The sequence below is a fragment of the Peromyscus californicus genome, unplaced genomic scaffold (genome assembly GCF_007827085.1).
Source record: "Peromyscus californicus insignis strain IS unplaced genomic scaffold, ASM782708v3 Scaffold_10__1_contigs__length_136768540, whole genome shotgun sequence".
NCBI classification, from domain to species: domain Eukaryota; kingdom Metazoa; phylum Chordata; class Mammalia; order Rodentia; family Cricetidae; genus Peromyscus; species Peromyscus californicus.
The window spans coordinates 52449429-52469444 of NW_026294391.1; the positions used below are offsets into that span (position 1 = coordinate 52449429).

Sequence of the window (20016 nt, forward strand, 5' to 3'; positions counted from 1 at the left end):
ACAGTCAAGAGCTGCAAAAGCATCTGCTAGGGTGTGGCCCCCCCCCCAGTAAAGCTCTGGCTCAGACTGGGGGTGGAGTCTGAGGGTCGAAACTTCAGGGGCTAGGGACAGTTGAGAAAAGTGGGAGGGGGCAGAGGGGGCCTGGGTGGGGAGTGGGGAGTCCTTCTGGGTGCGTTTGGGACCCCGGCCTGGCCCCCCACGTGGCCGGAGTGGTTGCACTGGGCTGGGCCGGGCTGGGCGGGGCGATGCCCGAAGCCGCGGGCAGGCTGGCGGGAGGGCGGGGAGAGGCGCGGAAGCCCGGCCACATAAAGGAGCGAGCGGCGCAACGGGGGCGGCTCTTTCCTGGGTGGGGTTTGCAAAGTCGTGGCCCGTTAGCAGGAAGCGGAGCAGTCGCCCGACACCAGAGCGGGACCCAATCTGAGCACCCGGCTCTCCCGAGTCCTTGCCGAAGTGTACTGCGCGCTCAGAACAGCCCGACAGTTTCTAGCCAAACTTCACCAACTCCTCCGCCTTTGCCGCCACCATGCCGAAGACGGTGAGTGCCGGGGACAGGCGCTGTCGCTCCAGGGGGCTCCAGTTTGACCCTGGCAGCCCTAGCTGCCGACTTGCCTGGCCACAGGCCTGCTGGGGGGAGGGGGAGGATGCCAGACGGTCCCTCAAGGCCCTAAGAAGGAGAAGATAGTGGGGTCCTAATTTGAGCGCTCTAGAGGGTGAGGGGGTGTCCGGACTAGAAGTGTGGATAAGGAGGGGCCATCCTTTCTCAGGGTCCAGTTCCCCGCCTCTGGGATGAGGCAGTGGAAACTCGGGGTTGTTGGGCACTGGGAAGAGGACTCTACTTCTGAGAACATTTTCCCGGCCCAGGAATTGGCGCCTTTGTGGAGCAAGGCTACCACTGTCCCAGAAGAGCCCCATGGTAACAGAGAAGCAGGGAGGAGAGAGGAAGTTGCTCAGGGCGGATCCCGCACGCCCATCCACCTTTCCCACAGCCGCCCCCCTTCTCCCCGACTCCTGCTCTGCCCCCTTCCAGGGCTCCTCAACTCAAACTACTTTCCCCTGGGAGATGAGGGGGATGTAGAGGGGCTCATCTGCTGGGTTACTTCCTTTTACTCAGGGGTGCGAACCCTTAACTAGGCACAAGTCTGTGGAGGGGCCCACTCAAGCTACTGGAAGAGAGGGCAGGTTTCTCTTCCTCTAAGAAATCCCTGATAGACACAGTACCCCTCTATCCCCTCGGGACTGTTCTGTGAGGTATGGGTTTTCTCCTGTGAGTGCCACACCTATCTAGTGTGGTGCTTGATTAGAGATCTGGTCTCCACCCCACTGGCTGTTGCTAGAAGAGCAGAAGCCTCCAGGGAGTGAGGCCTAGGGGGGCCGGATGCCCAGTAGGGAGAGGTGGGGGAGGGGTGTGTGCTTGACTAATGAGCTCCGCTTGCTTTTGTGCAAGTCACGCCTGGTCCTTGTTCATGAAGGCCCAATGACCAGCACGACTTGAGTCTCTTAGGTAAAGGAGCTTGCTGGCCTCCTGTGTTGTGTGTTGCTAGTCCATCCATCTTCCTAAGAGTGCCTGAGCCTGGTAGAGCTGAGATAGTGACTAGGATGCTTAAGAAGGGATGAGGATCCCTGGGAGGAGAGGAGAGTGAATATGTACGGGGAGGTCTTTGTGTCTATACTGAGGTTTAGTTCCCAGCTTTAACTGCTGAGTCGTTCTTCAGCTTCTCAGAACTCTGTCCTTAAGGAACACAAAGTTTCTCTCTTAGTTTTTAGTATTTTGAGACAAAGTCTCATGGTCTTATGTAAAATGATACTTTGTGAAAGTATATCCATAAGTGAAATTATCCTTTGTTCTCCTCCCCAGCTGCCCTCCTGTGTGTCCTTCACCCTAAGACCCCTAGCAGGTTCCTTTCCGACCCCTCAGTCAGTCTTCCCTTCTGTTTTCTTAGCGCATGTATTCCGTGCCGGGCTTTTGGGTTGGTTGTTAATTTTTGAAGCAGGATCTTGCCCTATAACTTAGGCTGGCCTGGGACTCTCCACATAATGCAGATTGGTCCTGAATTTTTGCCAGTCTTCCTGCCTCTGCCTCCACAGTGCTGAGATTACAAGCTTGACAGCCACCATTCCTGGCTTGTTTGTCTTGATAGAAGGTCTGATTCTAGCCCAGGTTGGTCTAGAACTCACTTTGTAGCCCAGGATAGTCTTAAAAACTCTTGGAAGCCATTCTGCTTCACCCTTCCAAGTGCAAAGATTGTAGGTTTGAGCCACCACCAAACTCCCCGGCTTCCACTCCTCTTTGTGTACTTAACCATTTCTAAACTATGAAAGATACAGAGTGGTAGTATAAAATCAAAGGCTTTCCTTTGTATTAGCCATGGTTAATTTCACTGTTAAAGCCATTTTTTTTTCTAGCCAGGCCTAGCTTTAAATCTTTTGAAATAAGCCTTTTTTGGATTGTTTCCTGATTGGTAGTTTCCTAAGTTTGGTCTTTCATGTTTTTCGAGACAACGTCCTACACTGTAGCACAGGCTGCCAACTCCTAGCAATCTTGACTCAGCCCTAGGAGTGCTAGGATCACAGGCTTTCACAATATCACCAGCCCATCTCTCCCTTCTGGAAAGAAGACAATTCTAAATTAAAATGGCTTTCCTGGGACTTGGAGAGGTGGCTCAACAGTTAAAAGCTCCTGTTGCTCTTTCAGCTTCCGGTCTCAGTGCCCACATGGCAGCTTACAACTGTCTGTAACTCCAGTTTCAGATGTCTGACTCCCTCTTCTGGCCTCCTTGGGCATCAGGCACAAATGTGGTGCACATACATACATGCGGCCAAAACACGCATGCACATAAAATAAACATAAATGAACTTTTTTTGAGAAACCCTTTCTGTTTCACTCCCATCTTTAACTTAAACAAACAAACAAACAAAAAAAACCAAGAAAAAACCAAAACCTCCGAAGACTTTGGAAACTCTTGGATTCCCTAAAACCAGATTGTGAATTTTCAAGGTGTTGAGTTTTTTATTTCAAGCTTTATGATTTATGAAGTTATAATTTATTTATTTATTTACTTAACTGGTTTTATGAAACAGAGTCTCATGTATCCCAGGCTAGGCTTGAACTTCTAATCCTCTTGCTTCCACCGCCCAAGTGCTGGGATTTGAGGCATATGCCGCCATATTTGAACAACTACTAATTCGAATTCTTCCCATGGTATAGATGAGGAAACTCATGGTAGGGGAGGACTGACCATGCGTGATGCAACATACCAACAGGGAGACGACAACTTGAATCAAGGTCTTTGAGGGGTCAGACTTGGAAAAACCTGTTTGGTTTACTGGGATTTTAGCTTTAGATCATCAGCAGGCCTGGGGGGAAAAAGTGATCAGTGGTCATTTGATGGTATCATCCATGATAGCAGCCACAGAGCCCAGCCGCTTGAAGCATTTGAAAACTTCTGGGTCTGCATTCAGCTAAACTTTAACAGGGGCTAAGAACTGTTTATTTTCCTGCCATTCCTAGCATTGCTTGAGCCACTGGAGTGGCACTAAAGTGGTACTTGGCAAATAGGGGGCAGAATTTCAGGCTTCTAACCCTTGAACCAGCCCTGCCTGTAGACTTGAGGGTGGGGCGAGGGATCAGGAATGAAGGTTGCAGGAGAGGTTTCTGCCTCCATCCACTGCCCCGCCCCCAGCATGTCTCTCGTTTTTGGAGACAGGTTCTTGCTCTGTAGCCCTGGGCGGCCTATAAAATATCGGTTATTAACTGCAGCCATTTTCTTGACTCTGCCTCCCAGCTGCTGGAATTACTGTGTGAACTACCACCTGAGGCTGTTTGGTTTGTTTTGAGAGAATCTTGATTGCAGGCCATCTTACTTCTGCCTCTTCAGTGATGAAATTATGTAGTCTCTCCCACATCGGAATATTCTTTAACTTATTATTATTATTGGTGTGTGTGTACAAGTGGAGGTTAAGGGCAAGTTTCAGGAGTTGTTCTCTCCACTGTAGGATCTGGGACTCAGACTCAAGTGGTTAGCTTTGTCTGCTAAGTGGTTTCCCCTTTGAGCCACCCTGGGAGCCATGTCCTTCGTTTTGTTTGTGACAGGGTCTCATGCTGCCCAGTTTGGCTCTTAACTGGATATATAGCCAAGGATGACCTTGAACTCTGTGTCCTCCCACCTTCCACATGATAGGATAACAGATAAGTGTTACAGTGACTAGCTTTTCTCCACTTTTTTTGATTTTCCAATTTGCTCACCCCTTTGTGAAAGTGTAGATGGTATGAAAAATCTCTTGCAGAGGGAAGGAAAAGTCGAGGCACAAAATAGTCTTTACTCTCATGTTAATCTTGATGGGAAAGGTTGCTCTGTGAGTCTGTGATGGGGTGGTGTTGATTATTGAATTATTTTCTAAATGCCTGTAATGGCCGCCTGTAAGGATAGTGTTGCCAGGCATGGTGGCTCATGCTTGTGATTGTAGCTCTTGGGAGGTCAAAAGATTGTAAGTTTGAGACCAGCTTGAGCTCTAGGGTGAGGGTGATATCTTTTCTTTGGTCTGTTATTCTTATCCAACTGCTTCACTAGATTGTGGAAATGGAAAGGACATTTAGAGGTCTTTCCCCATGCTTCCCAATCTAATTCTCTATGGATGAGAAGTGATGACAGCTACAATTATTCTGAACTCTGTTCTAATAGTGTTGCTTGGCAACAGTCGTTCTTAGGTCCCATTATATTCCTGGGAGTTCACCCCCACCCCCACTGGAATTTCTAGACGCAGGGTCCCTGGAGGGGGAGATCTGGCTACCAATAGTACTATCAGGGTTGGGCTTTTCATGGCTTCACTGACTGGCTCTGATCTTCGAAGATAGGTCTGACTCTGTCTGATCTTTGAAAAAAGAACTGAGTTTGTCATGTGCTTCTTTCTAAACTCCCAGCCTTTTCTCCCTGCTACCCCCACCTCATTCTTCTGTCCTTAAAGAGGGAAAACAAACAAACAGTACAAAGGTGGTCTTCTTTGGGGTTGGCCGTTGGTCAGGTCATGATGAGGATGGTTTTTCATAATTGACTGGCTTTGCTGTTCATCCCACTTACTTCATGCTTGATAGAGCTGAAAACCTTTTCAATTCCAGCTTCTATTTGTGGTAGAAGAACCCTTAGTTTGGGGGGTCAGTTTAGCAGTTCATGAACTTGGGTGGCGGGTGTTGGGAAATAGAAAGTGAAACTGAACTTAGAGTATTTGTTCTCCTTCTATATAAGGAGATGAGATGTTCTTTGATTTTTAAAGATTTGGTGTGTGTTATTTATATTTGAACAAATATAAGTTTTTCCTTGAAGTCGGGTGGTGGTGCTGCACGCCTTTAATCCCAGCACCCTGGAGACAGAGGCAGGTGGATCTGTGTGAGTTCGAGGCCAACCTGGTCTACAGAGTGAGTTCCAGGACAGCCAGAATTACACAGAGTAACCCTGTCTCAAAAAAAACTAAAAAAAAAAAATTCTTGAAAGTGTTTCTAGGACCTTTAAAGAAGTTCTGTGAATGTATAGACACCTGCCAATAACTGAAATTCTAAATCTTGACTGAGTTTGTTCACAAAATTAAGCAGGTATCTTTTTAAATTTTGTTTTTGAAACCCAAAAATTCTGTTGGTCCAGATTGGCCTGGAATGTATGAGAATCTCCTTACTTAGCCTCCTAAAATATCTTATGTTGTCATATTAAGTAGAAGACTGAGGAAGATTCTACATGTCTCAATTTCCTTAACATTTTGTTAAATGTACAAATATTTACAACTGAATTAGTTTAAGTTAATTGTGTTCATCAAAGTTGTTTCACAGCGGCAAAAATGGAATGAAAATAAAGGAAATAAAGTTCTAAATGATGAAGAAAGTCTGGGCATGGTAGTACAGGCTGATAATCTCAGCACTTGAGAAGTAGAGGCAGGATGATAAGAGTATAGGGTTATTCCCCACTCAATAGTGAATTTGAATATAGCTTGGGCAACATGAGACCTTGTCTCATAAAACAACAGAAAAGTTATTCAAAGTGCGCCATTAGCTAATTCCTTTCTGTTGGCTCCCAATATCTCTTTCAGTTTGTCTTAAGGGACCTGTGCCAACAACAGGTTAACTGTAGGGACCCTTCTAATACTGATATTCTTGACAGCCTTGATGGTACAGTGGTATATATAGCCTTGGCTCTCCTGTTTTCATATGCATTCTTTCATTCTTTAGAATTTGAGCACCTTGGAGGTGCAGAGCGTACTAGAGATACAGAGTTGATAGTGCTTGCTGAAAGGTATTATCTTGTCTTCGTATACTTTGCAGTATTGTTTGGTGAGTACCAGTTTAGAATGTGGAGTTTCTGGTTCACTTCATTAGATCCTGCCAAAAACACTGGCATGATTACTCTAGGCTATTTCTCTGAGGTTTGGGCTGTCTTGTATTTTTCCTCACTTAGGCAAGAAAGCAAGCAAGTGAAACTTCATTGTGAAGGTGGTAAGTTTATTGAAAAGCTCTAGGCAAACAGGAAAAGCTTTGTAAAGAGTTGTGTGTGGTGGCTTATGCCTGTAATTGCAGCACTCTGGAGACTGAGGCAGGAAGAGGCTGTGAGATTGAGGTCAATCTAGGCTATATCGTGAGTTCATTGTCAGCCTGAATACCAGAACAACCTTGTCTTCGTAAAGAAATAAATAAAACCCGTGTAGGTTTCTCTACCTTTCTTCACACATTGTACAGTGCCTGCATCATAGATTTCCTATAGCTTTACTGAAAGGTTAGGGAGATGCTAGGTTCCTTTTTGAGGGGAGAGAAAGCTCTATTGAGACAGGTTTCACATAGCCCAGGCTTGTCTTGAACTTGTGTAGAGGAGGATGATCCTACTACTTCCATCTCCAAGTATTGGGATTACAGGCATGTGCTACCACATCTAGCTGGAAGTTATAAAGATTTATCTGAAATTTATTTCTAAATATAGTTGAGTAGTTAGATGTATTGGTAGATATTAAGAAGATGGTGAAGATAGACAAATCTTCTAAGGTGTATACTACCAATGAGCTGAGAACTAGGTACTATGGGGTGCAGCATTTCAAATAAATTTATTTTCACTTGGAGTATCCCACAGCTTCCTCAGCCCGAAGATTCACTGTATCTAATTATTTTTGGATGACCATGGTTTCCCACAAGAGTATGTTGAGCTACAGAAAATCTGAGCTGGCCTTCTAGTTCAGCCTTCATAGTTTCGATGAGGACACTGAAGCCCACAATAAGGTAGAGATTTGAGTGAGCTGATAATAGGGTCATGACATCTTGCCTGATGCCGTTATAAGGGAGGATGTTTAGTGTTTCATGACTCAGCTGGGGGTGACGTGACCATCATGTTAGTGACTGTACAGCAATCCCCGGGGACTTCTAACGAAGGAGATGGTTCAAGGCCTGGGCTTTTCTTGGGAACCCCGTAGCACTTCCTAGATAGGTGTTTTATCTTGACTGTGAAGGGTGGTAGAAGACAGATGGTTGAAGGGACCTGAGGAGAGGCTGTTTGCTCATTTTTCTGCTTGAGACTAGGCCTCACTGCCCTAAGAGTCATATTTTTCTTTCAAAGAGGATTTCTAGTCCAGGTTGAATTTGATCTAGTTATGTAGTTGATGATGACCTTGCTAATTCTGCTTCCACCTCTCCAACTGCTGGATTAAAGGTGATCACTACCAAGACTGAGTTTTTTGAATCTCTGAAAAGTATTTATTTATGTGCATGTACCTCTCTCTCCCCGATCCCTCGCCCCTCTGTGTGCGCGTGTGCGTGTGTGCAAGTGCGTGAACACTCCCACATGTGGCATTGTCTATGGCATGTATGGAGGTCAGAGGACAAGTTGCCAGAGTCAGTTCTCTCCTTCCACCATGTTGAGCTCAGATCATCAGGCATGATAGCCAGCTCCTTTACTGGCTGAGCCAACTCACTGCCCTTGTATTTTGTTTTATGTTTTGAAACAGATCTCATGAGCCCTGGTTGGCATTGAACTTGCTATGTAATCGAGCATGGCTTTGAACTTCTGACCTTTCTTCCTCTATCTCCCAAGTGTTGGGAATATGGACTTATACCCCCATGCCTATCAAGCTCTGACCTCTTTGAATTCAAGCTTGACCTGTCTCTTGCATTAGAAGAATACTATAGAACTTGTCTTTCTAATTTGATGACAATATTTGCTGCTGTAGCAGCCATTTCAATGTAGTCTGGAGTCAACTGACCTCAGCTCTCAACACTCACCTCTAGGTGCTTTGCTAGTGGGTCAAGTCTGGGGAAGATAGTTAGCCAAAAAAAATGACATTTCAGACTTTCTTAGAAAGGATATTGTATTAACAAGTACAGACTCTAGGACTAGACTGCTTGGACTCAGATTCCAGTTATGTGACCAATGAGTTGTTTCTAACATGCACAAGACCCTGGGTTCCATCCCGGAACTAAAAGGAAAAGGAGCTAAGTAACTTACCATAGGTATAACTCATTAGTCCCATAGCTATAATTCAAATCCAAGCTGCCTGGTTCTAGAGTCTGAATTTCCCTTCTCCATCTCCATCCCCCTTCTCTGGTCCTTCACTTCTGTTTTTTGTTTGTTTGTTTTGTTTTGCTTTAAACAAGGTCTTCTTTTATAGAATAGGCTGGCCTTGAACTTGTAACTAGCCTTCTACCTTTGCATCCTGAGTGCTGGAATTCCAGGCATGTTCTGCCATCCATATCTGAACTTTTTTTTTTGAGTGGAGTCATAGTAGGTGGCCCAGGCTGGTCTCTGGACTCCTGGTCTCAAGTGGTCCCTCTGTTTTGGCCTCCTAAATAGCCACAGGTATGGAACAAACATGCCTCACTAGGTTATATCTGAACCTTATTTTCCTCAACTGTAATTTAAAGATAATACCTGCTTCATAGGGTTGTTGTGGGGATTAAGTGAGATGATTTATACAAAGTGCTGTAACTGTTCCTAATATCTAACAGTGTCATATAAACATCATCACAATTATTACTGAGATGTCCAACCATCTCCTAGGAGCTTCATCTTCATAATTTATTGAATTGTTACTATTACTGTAAAGCATATAAACACAATGAATAGAGAATACAATTCATGCCTTTACAAGTTTCCCATTTAATTGGAGATTAGGCCCAACTCATTCTTAGAAATAGTTTGATTTAAAAATGCCATGCATGTATTTTTTATAATCACACGTATGGCATTTTCTATAGATTTTAATAAGGAGTTTCCTGGGACATTAGTGGTGACCTAAAGAGTACACAGTGACTATTCTGGGTGGGAAAGTGATAGGACTTTTGTATAAGGGTATAAGTCAGGTGATCTTAAGCCAGTGCCCTTTTGAAATAGTCCTTTCTTCATTGGCAAACATTTTGAAAGGTCTATGAAGGATACTGTACCTTGAGTTTCCAGAAACTTGAGTGAGTTGATTCTAATACAATCTGTTATTTTTCTTGGTCTAGTAGGTTTCTAAATGGCTCTGGGAGATGGTTCAGTGGATGAAGCACTTGCTATGCAAACATAAGGACCTCATTTTGGATCCCTAGAACCCATATTAAGGGTACAGCTGCAATCCCTGAGCTCCTACTGCAAGATGGGAGGTAGAGAGAGGAGAATTCTGGAAGCATATGGGCCAGTTGGCCTGGAGTAAAGTGGCAGAAACAAGAGAGGTGCTTTCCTAAATAAGGTGGAAGCCCAGGACTGATAACTGAGGTTATTCTCTGGTCCTCCACGTGGATTTTTTTTTTTTTTTTTGGTTTTTTGAGACAGGGTTTCTCTGTGTAGCTTTGCGCCTTTCCTGGAACTCGATTTGGAGACCAGGCTGGCCTCGAACTCACAGAGATCCACCTGCCTCTGCCTCTGCCTTCCGAGTGCTGGGATTAAAGGCGTGCGCCACCACCGCCTGGCCCTGCACGTGAATTTTGTGGCAAGTGTGCACACGCAGAAATACAAATGCATGCATGCACACCTACATGCACACATGAGGAAAAGTGGTTCCTTCCTTCATGTTTCTGTTTGAAGTAAGCCAAGAAATGGAACTCACTGAAGACTGACTTTCTATTCTCCCATTGACTTTGTTGGGAGAGGAGGTGTTTGGGGAAAATTAGAGGGATGAGTTCTCAGTGCGTGATTGTGACAGCTAGAGGAGTATGATGCTTTCTGACCAGAGCCTACCTATAGCATGGGCACCTTGAATTTGGAGACTAAGATTTTGGGTAATTTCCCAAGTACTGGTCTTTGGGTATGCCTGACAACAGAAATAGCAGATTTAATACTGTTTTCAAATTTATTTTTCACTTGTGGAAATTTGATAGGAAATTTATGTGACTGAAAATTTATGTGGTATTGATTGAGGCAAATCATGGGAAGAGTTGAGGTTTGAGCATTTTGTGATACAGGACAAAGAAGAGTCCTGAAAAATTACATCCTGGTTATGTATTTGGGAGATAATAGGAGCCAATACCTGTGAGAGGGAATTAAGCTTATCTATGGAGCATGGTCAGCATTTTCTTCTCTTTAGTTCTGTTCTCCCTTAGAAAGATGGATGAAGCTTCATTATTATTATTTTTTGAGATCGGGTTTTACCATGTAGACCAGTGTGGCCTCAGACTCACAGAGATCTACCTTCTTTTGCTTCCCGAATTCTGAGATTAAAAGCATGTGCCACCAAGCCTGGAAAAGCCACGTAATTCTTCAGATGGCTGAAGTAGTTTCTTCTCTTACCATTTTGTTAAAGTCTACCCCCATCCCTGGGTCCAGTCCTTTTTCAAAAATCGCAGGCTGAGTATTTGATGAAGTACACCTAAAGGCTCTTTTTTTAATTGTTATAATCTTTAATTAATCTGTGAGATGGGGTTGGAAGTATCAAGGGAACATCCAGTACGACTGTCATTAGTTAGGGTTGTCATTAGTTAGGTTGTGTAAGTCTTTGCTATCTTCAAAGGTTTAGAATAAGCTAAATATCTTCTCAACCATCATAGTAAATACTTATGAGAGACTGACAAACCTATAAATGTTATTTTACTAAAACCAAAAATTATATGGACTTTTGCCTTGGATTTGTTTTTTTCTCCAGCATGAGAATATCAGCACCATCAGAAATATGAAAACGTAGAGCTTCCTTCCCCAGGTTCTTATTGCCCTTGGTCCCTGGGCATGGCACGGTGAATCTAGCATACAAGAATATTGGCCGTTTTGCTTCAGGGTTACTTTGCTTCTCTCCTCAGGGTACTTGGAGAGTGTTCATGAAGAGTTTGAGGTGGCTCTGGGAACAATTTAGCCTATTTGCCTTTCTGCAATAACCTAGGCATTTTCTTATGATTGGGAGTTTGCCTCCTGGCCAGAGGCCAGTTGCCAGAGGAAACCAGTGACTAAAGGCTTCCTCCCTGTGATGTCACCTTCTGGAACCATTCCTCATGATTCCCTACGAGTCAAGTAACCTTATTTGGCTATTTTCGCCCCCCTCAAATGCCCATCTCACCTCAACTAATCTCCTGTTCTTCAGAACAGGGACTGCCTTCCTCAAGTGTCTGCAATGCTACCAGGAAACTTTTCTCCTTAGTTAGAGCCCAAGAGGAGGAGGAATGGGAAGTGAGAAGGATGAGAGAGTGAGTTCTGGAATGACTGTGATTTCTCCACCCTGCTTTCTTATCTTTTCTTGCCCTCTTGTCCCTGCATAGTTACCCCTCTTTAGTTTCTTACCAAGTTCTCTGACAGCTTAAGTGTGGTCTTGCTTGGCCTGAAAAGGCATAGGGCATGGGGTAGGGCTCTCAGCATCTGAAAGTATTCTTTTGGAGTAGGGAAGGCCTTCCAGTTAATAAGGCCAAGTCTTGGCATGTGCCTGTTGTATGCCTAGGTTTCCCTTGGCTTTCTCGAGCTGAGTCAAAGGTCCATCTGCCTCCTTTTCCCAGTCCTCAGATTAGGCTAGAAGACTAGAGCTTTTGACGCATAAAGCTTCAGGCACTGGTCTCATTGTCCGTCCCCCCCCCCCCCCCCGCTCCCCCTCCCCGCTTTAAAATTTCTTTTTCAGATTTTTTAAATTTTATTTTATGTGTATGAGTGTTTTTCCTGACTGTATGTCTGCACCACTTGCATGCCTGGCACTTGAGGAGGTCAGAAGAGGGCATCAGATCCCCTGGAACTGGAGTTAAGGATGGTTGAGAACCACCATGCAGGTGCTGGGAACTGACCCCGGTCCTCTGCAAGAACAGCAAGCGATGGCTAAGTCATCCTCCAGTGCTCTGACACCCCTTCCTGCTTGTTAGTAGAAATTGTACAGTGGGAGCAGTAGTTAGGTTGAATCAGGATATCTGATTTTAGCCTCTGCCTGGGCGACCTTGGACAAATAATTTCCATGAACCATCATTTCTTTATATGTGAAACAGATACTCTGATAATGTGTTTACTCTTAAAGAGAATAGAAAGATGATGTGTAACAACAGAGAACAGTGAGTGAAGATGTCTCGTCCCCTTTAATATAACATTGAAGATGTTTCTCCCCCAGATATCAGTAGGTAAACAGATTGTGTCTCCAGGAGCTCTACTGTGGGCCAATGACTTGGGGAAACAGCTATTGACAGTGAACTTGGGGCACAGCCTTTCTATCCACCCCGAAGCCTAGAGTCGCTGGCTATTTTTGGTTATTGTTGACTCTAGAATAGAAGCCCCTACTTCTCTCAGGAAGGAGATGACCAAGAAACAAACCCAAACTGATTGGGAATGACGTCTTATTTCCCCTCTCTTCATACAACGGCCTTTTTGGGGCTATGGGATTACTTTTGTTTTGGGCCTTAAATTACTAAGATTTCCTCTTGTCTGAGTCACTGGTGTCTCTGCTGCCCTTGTAGAGGGAAAACTTTTATGTGTGGCATTGGGTGGAACGAAGAATAATAATTTCTAGCCAGGGAGTTTTTTTTTTCCCATATACCCTCCATGCTTAGTGTTGGGCTTTCAACTGATCCTACATTATGTGAATATTGTTAGACCTACAGATCAAAGGTGATAAAATTATGAAGCTGTTGTGAAAGTATGTTACATTGATAGAGCCTAAGAAAGGACATGCTTTTACTTCCTATCATCTCTGTTTTTGGTCCAGTACTGGCTTGTGAATCCCATGTTGTATCTTATATCTTAGCCTTTTGGAAAGTGGCCCTGAGCATGAACTAAATGGACTCTGCAGTACTGGCAACTGTCTTCCTCCTTTTAGGAACGATTTTCTTAGGCAGTTTACCTACTGATGACTTACAGTGTGGAAAGCTGGATAATGCTGTTTGGAAGAAGTTTCTTTCCCAGCATCAAGCTGGAATGGTTTCTGGGTCATAAAGGCAGTTTCTTCTCCTTGGTTGGCAGCTCCTCACTCTTCCATGGTCTCCATATGGGATCTACCAGTTGCGAGTGGTAGATCACAACGGCTTTTGGTGAGAGAGGGTAGGCAGGCAGGTCACTGAAGGAAAGTAATGTACAGTTAAACAGAAGAAGAATGGGCCTTATTTTTGTATTTCCTCTTTTTGTAAAGTGCCCCATGGCATATGTTTAGCACACACAGAGAACAATCCTTCAAAAACGAACTTCAACATATTAGTTCTTATTTATATTTCTTGTCATATGTTACATTTATACCTTAGCTTTTCTATGGCACATTGATTTGTACATAGGAATGCCTACTTCTTTACCCATCACTTAAAAAAACTGATTGGATAAATGCACATTTAGGGTTATTTTTCTCAGTATTTTCTCAGTATTCTTGATATTCCAAGCTGGCCTGTAATTTACTGTGTTGTCTAAACTGGCCTTGAACTTGGGGAAATTGTTTTGCCTCAGGCCCTGAAGTGCCGGGAATCGAGATGAACATCACTACTCTTGGTCATTGTTTTTTTTTTAAAATGGACATTTTGGGGTTGGGGTTGTAGCTCAATTGGTTGAGTGCTTGCTTTGCATGAAATAAGCCCTGGGTTTGGTCCCTAGTGCTGCATAAGATGGGTGTAGTGGTTATATGCTGGAATCCCCAATCATTTGGTTGGTGCAGGGCCTAGGACTGAGTGCAAGATCACCCTTTGCTTCAAGGTATATGACACCTGAACTCAAAAAAAAGAAAAAAAAAGAGAACATTTTAATTAATGGCTTTATAAAATTCCATCCAGTGACTGTATGTTTTGTGGACATGTTGAGCTTCCAGATTTTTTTTACTTCAGTAAACTTGGGCGTTTAAAACTTCTAGCTCCCCTTACCTCAAGAAGTGGCTATCTCCAGATGGAGATTGTTAGAGACATACAAAATTGTAGTCAGACTTTCCTTTGTGCCACCAGCTCTCAAAAAAACCCGACATGGATACATATTAATTATGAAAGCTTAGCATACAGTTTAGGCTTGTCCCACGAGCTCTCATAACTTAAATTAACCCATTTATGTCATTCTACATTTTTCCTCATGGCTTTTTATCTCTCTTCCATCTTGCACCTCCTGTTTCCTCTCCGTGTCCTCTGGCATCTCTCTTGCTCCTAGATTTTTTTCCTCTTCTCTCTCTGCCTGGAAGTCCCACCTAACCTCTTCCTGCCTAGCTATTGGCCTTCAGCTTTTTATTAAACCAATCAGAAGGCGTCCTGGCAAAGACACATCTTCACAGTGCACAAAAAGATAATTCCATAACACAAAATTTCTCTCTCTCTTTTAAAAATGTGTGTTTGATGCAGGATGTCTTACTGTCAGTCCATTGTAGCCTTATGCTCAATATGTAGTCAAGGATACAAGGATGACCTTGAACTCCTTATCCTCCTGTCTCCATCTACCTAGTGCAGGATTCTAAGCCTGTACCACCTTATCCATAAGTCTCTATGCCCAACTTGTTTTGAGATAGGATGTCACTCTGTAGCCCAAGGTGCCCTAACATACAGTGTAGCCCGGGTAGACCATTTTTTCTTGCCTTAGCTTCTTGAGTTGTAGGATTCTAGGTATGTGCTACCATACTCAGCATGGGTAAACCTTTTGAAAGGTTTTAAGTCATCAAGAGACTTAGAGAGGGAGAAATAGCAGCAGTATATGTAAGGGATCCTTGCATGACACATAGGAGGCACTGGTAATAGACAAAAGACACACATACACACACGTGGTATAGTGGTGTGTTAGCAGCTATAATGAAGAAGATCTGAGTCAGTGCATAGGAAGCCAAGCTGTTTCGGTCTTGATAACATGTGCTTGTTCACTGTGTCACTCCACCATGTTTTTTTTTTGTTGTTTTGTTTTTTTGGTGTCTATTTTTTTGGTTTATTGAGACAGGATTTCAGTCTATAACCCAGGATGGCCTGCAATTCATTAGGTGTAACAGGATACTGGCCTCCTACAAGTTATCATCTTTCCTCAGCCTCCCAAATACTGGGGTTGTAGACGTGAATCACCGTGTCCTGCTACTAAACAGCCTCTTAAAGTTCTGTCACTTGTGTGTATCCTGTCATATCCCTTTCTGAGTGCAGAGATGCTACAGCTTTTCTGAGGCCCCCACAGGAACCTCATAGCCTAGTTCTTTTTACAAGAATGTGTGTCCAACATGGTTCCAACTGGCCCAGCATGGCCCTGCTCAAGAATAACTCCAAGTAGCTGGGATGGGAGGTGCTCCCTTTCCCTTAGCTCTTTAGCAGGAGGTGAGTGGTGCTAGAGAAGGGTTCCTAACCCTCTTTTAGATAAAGGTAGAAGTATTTAAAGAAGCTGTGGTGAAATTAGGACCCTTCCGGGTCTCCTAGCCCAGGTTTCTTATGTATTGTTAGAACATTTTTATGTCTGTCACTGATTATACAGTTTTATGAAGCCTGCTCATCCCAACAGTTATGGGCGAACAGTTTAAGAGGGAACCATCCAAGTCAAATTCAAGGTCTTTGGTGGATAGATACTCTTTTTCTTTCTTTCTTTTTTTTTTTCAGTAGGGTGTTATCTTAGCCTGACCCAGAACTCTGTGTGTAACTAAGGGTAACCATGAATTCCTGATCCTCCTCCCTCCATCACCCAAGTTTTGGAATTACAGGCGTGTGCCACCACCTCTGGTTTATGTTGGGGATTTTGCCTAAGGCTTTGTGCATGCTAGGCAAATACTCTATCAACTGAGCTACATCCCTTAGCTCTGGATAGATATTCCTGATATAGCTTGCTTTTTGTCTTTACCATATACTGCACACGGCTTTTTGCTGCTGTTTTGGTTATTTGCAAACTTGTACTTTACCCTAGGACTTTTTGTCTTGTATAAAAGCTCATTATTTTAATCCGTGGATAATATCTTGGTCAACTGTAAAACACAGCGGGAAGGGTCTTGTTCAAAGTGTTAACATAGGGCTGGGGATATAGCTCAGTAGAGTGCTGGGTTTGATTAGGAGAGCCCTGAGTTTGATCCCTAGCACTGCATAAATCATGCATGGTGGTATACACATATAGTGTTGGCATGCAGGTGGATCAGAAGTTAGGCAGTTGGGATGCAGGAGGATCAGAAGTTCAAGGGCATACTCAGATATATATTGAGTTTGAGTTTAGCACAAGTGAGACCCTGTCGCAAATCAGAAAAGTCATGTACTTAAGTCAGTTGCAGAAAAACTGTTTTTGAAGTTGAGACCACTCTCAGGATTATATTCTTCATATTGTATTAGATGAAACTACTAGACCAGTGGTTCTCATGCTTCAACTCTTTAATACAGTTCCTCATATTGTGGTGACCCCCAATCATAAAATTATTTTTATTGCCACTTCATAAATGTGATGTTTTTCTTGTTATGAATCATAACATCTGATATGCAGGATATCTGATATGCGATCCCAAAGGGGTCGATACCCACAGGTTAAGAACTGCTATACTAGAGTGCAAGCTGAACCCGCTAGAGTGTAAGCTTCATGAGAGCAGCGATTGGTTCCTACTGTGCATTGTATAGTCTCTGTAGCATAGTGACTGACAGAGACTAAATATTCAAGAAATATTTGTTGAATAGATACATTCAGTATTCATTAAATAGATATGCCAGCAAGCAAAGATCTCCAGTCTACTGGAAAGCACCTAGCACAGATTAATTTAGGCCCTGGCAGAGTGGAATGTAATAGTGCCAAGGAATGGAAAGGCATTGTCCTTCTTGTGTACCTTAGAGTGCCTATTTATCTGTGAGTGTTCAGCCTGATTATAGTCAACTTCACTCCTCCTTTCCATGTCTTCACACAGTAGTTTTCATTCCAAGTGGGAATATTGAAATAAAAACTTTTAATGGATTCTCATAGGCAGCTGTGTGAGCGCTTCAATCTGCCTTTGTGGAGCAGCCCAGAATTTGGCTGTAGAGTACATATTTGAGGCATTACCTAGTGTAAATTTTTTTGGTATGTGTAGTGCTCATTATGGCAGAGCCAGTAGGCAGGACTGAATTATGTAATCAAGTCTGGAGAGGTTAGGGCAGAGCCAGGCTTAGATGGGTTGGATAACAGGGAAACCCTGGAGGTCATCTTGGAGGACCCAACAGTAATTGCTACTATAGTCAACTCCACAGCTACCTGGGAGCCCAGAGCTGCATATCTTTGCAGATTTGGGCATGTTTTAGTCAAAGTTGGATTCTTTTATGGGAAGCAGAGAAGTTTTTTTCCCCCATTCAGTTCTAAGATAGAGATGTGGGTAGCATTGGAAGGCATAGTGTTAAGCTTAGTAGGTAAGGTTGCATGTCATAAAATAGAGCCTCTGAAGGTTACCTTGCTTTTGTTATGTTTTGTTTTGTTTTTGAGACATAGTCTCACTATGCAGTGTTGGATGGCCCAGGACTTGGAATGCAGACCAGGCTGGCTTTGCACTCACAGAGATCTATCTGCCTCCGTTTCCCAAGGGTTGGGGTTAAAGGCATGTGCGACCACACCCAAGAGTTACCTTATTATTAAGGGACTTTTCCCATTTGGGTTTAAAGGAATTTTCCCATCTGTTTTACAGTGCTGAGCTTAGACATTGTGCCAAGAATATTAATAGACGTAGACGGTAGGATAGATTTAAATATAGATTGTCTTCATTTTACAGTTTGGGACTTTACTTTTTGGCAGTACTAGGAATTCAACCTAGGACATCATATATGCCAGTCAAGCACTCTATTTCTAAACTACATTCCTAGCGCTCTTTCTGGTTTTAATTTTTATTTTATTATACACTATTCTTGAGTTAGTTCATGTAGTCCAGGCTGGCCTTAAACTTGGTTTATAGCTGAGAATGACTTTGAATTTATGATCCTCCTGTTTCTACTTCCTGAGTTCTGGTATTACATGCCTGATACATCCTTTTTATTTTGGGAGGTCTCACTAAATTAAACTCTCTCAGAAGGCCAAGCAGGCCTTGAACTTGCAATTCTGCTGTCGTAGCCCACTCAGTGAGTAGCTAGGATCACAGGCAAATAGATAGGCACAGATGTGGATTGTTTATTCATACTTTTCTTTTCCTTTGTTTGTTTGTTTGTTCATTCATTTTTGAGACAGGGTCTTTCTGTGTAGCCCTGCCTGTCCTGAAATTCTTACTGTAGCTAAAGTTGGTCTCAAGATCACAGAGATCTACCTGCCTCTGCCTCCCAAGTGCTGGGATTAAAGGTGTGTGCCACCATTCTTTTCATTATGAAATGATTACATTATTTGCTTTGATTAAAAAAAAACACAAACAAACAGTAAACCTAGGGCCGGGTGTGGTGGTGTACATCTGTAAATATAGCAAATATAGCACTGCAGAGGCATAGGGAGAGGCAGAAGGATTATAAGTCAAGAAGAGACTAGTTTACATAGTGAATTCCAGCCCAGCTAAGGCCACTTAGTGAGACCTTCTGTCTTAGTTAGAGTTTCTATTGCTGTGAAGAGACACCATGTCCATGGCAACTCTTATAAAGGAAAACATTTAATTGAGGATAGCTTACAGTTCACAGGTTGACTCCATTATTGTCACGGCAGGAAGCATGGTGGTGTGCAGGTAGACTAGGTGCTGGAGAGGTAGTTTAGAGGTCTACATCTGCATCCTGAGGCAGCAGGAAGAGAAAGTGACAGTGGGCTTGGCTCCAGCATTTGAAACCTCAAAGCCCACCCCCAGTGACACACTTCCTCCAACAAGGCCACACCTCCTAATAGTGCCACTCTCTATGAGCCTATGGAGGCCATTTTCACTCAAACTATCATACCCTCACAATCAAACAAACAAACAAATGAAAAGAAAGACAAAACTGAAAAAGGTGAAGTCTGTCTTCCGTGCCTGACTACTCTTCTGAGAGGACCACTTTTAACCAGTGTGAATGTAGACGAGAACTTTCCTTTTTTTTTCATTCCCCTTCTTTTTTTACCTACTGAGTCAAAGTCTCTACATGAAGCCCAGACTGGCCTTGAAATTTTCATCCTCCTACCTTAGCTTCCACTTAATGGATTACAGGTGTGTGCTGCTACAGCCTGCTAAAATGTAGACTATTTTAAATGCATTCACACATGAACCTTTAAGCATGCATGTTGCACTAATCTGTATTGTTCTGCAACTTGCTTTGTTTCTATATAGCTAAGGGAAAAACTCCTTAGGCATAGAGTAGTTATCTTGTCAAATCAGGTTTTACATTTTGAATTGGGCATATTAATAAGCAAATTAAGAAATTAGGTGGAACTCTGTACATATATAGAGCCTGTATGTTTACTCTTTCTTTCTAAAATATTTGATTAAAAAATTGTGTGTCTTTGTGTGGGTATGTGCATGCGAGTGCAAATGACCTTGCAGTCTGGAAGAGGGGATTGGATACCCTGTAGCTGAAGTCACAGGTGGTTGTAAGCTGTCCAACACGTCTGCTGGGAACCAAACTCGGGTCCTCTGGAATAGGAATATGTGCTCTTAACTGCTTAGCCATCTCTCCAGCCCCTGCCCTCATTTTTTTTTTTTTGAGGCAAGGTCTCATGTAGTCCAGGTTTGGCCTCCTATGTGTTATGTAGGTGAGGATGACCTTGAATTTAGGATCCTTTTGTCTCCACCTTCTCAGTGCTGGGATTGCAAGGTTGAGCTGCTATGCTGTGC

At 43.4% G+C, this 20016-nt stretch overlaps 1 protein-coding gene across 1 annotated transcript in view; it reads left to right on the forward strand.

The window, feature by feature from the left end:
- The first annotated feature begins 306 nt into the window (after window positions 1-306).
- Msn (moesin) overlaps window positions 307-20016 on the forward strand; it is a 74542-nt gene continuing 54832 nt past the window's right edge. The window contains exon 1 of the mRNA XM_052733145.1: window positions 307-535. Within this exon, the coding sequence (XP_052589105.1) occupies window positions 524-535 (12 nt within the window). The 5' untranslated portion in view covers window positions 307-523. The remainder of the gene's footprint in view (window positions 536-20016) is intronic.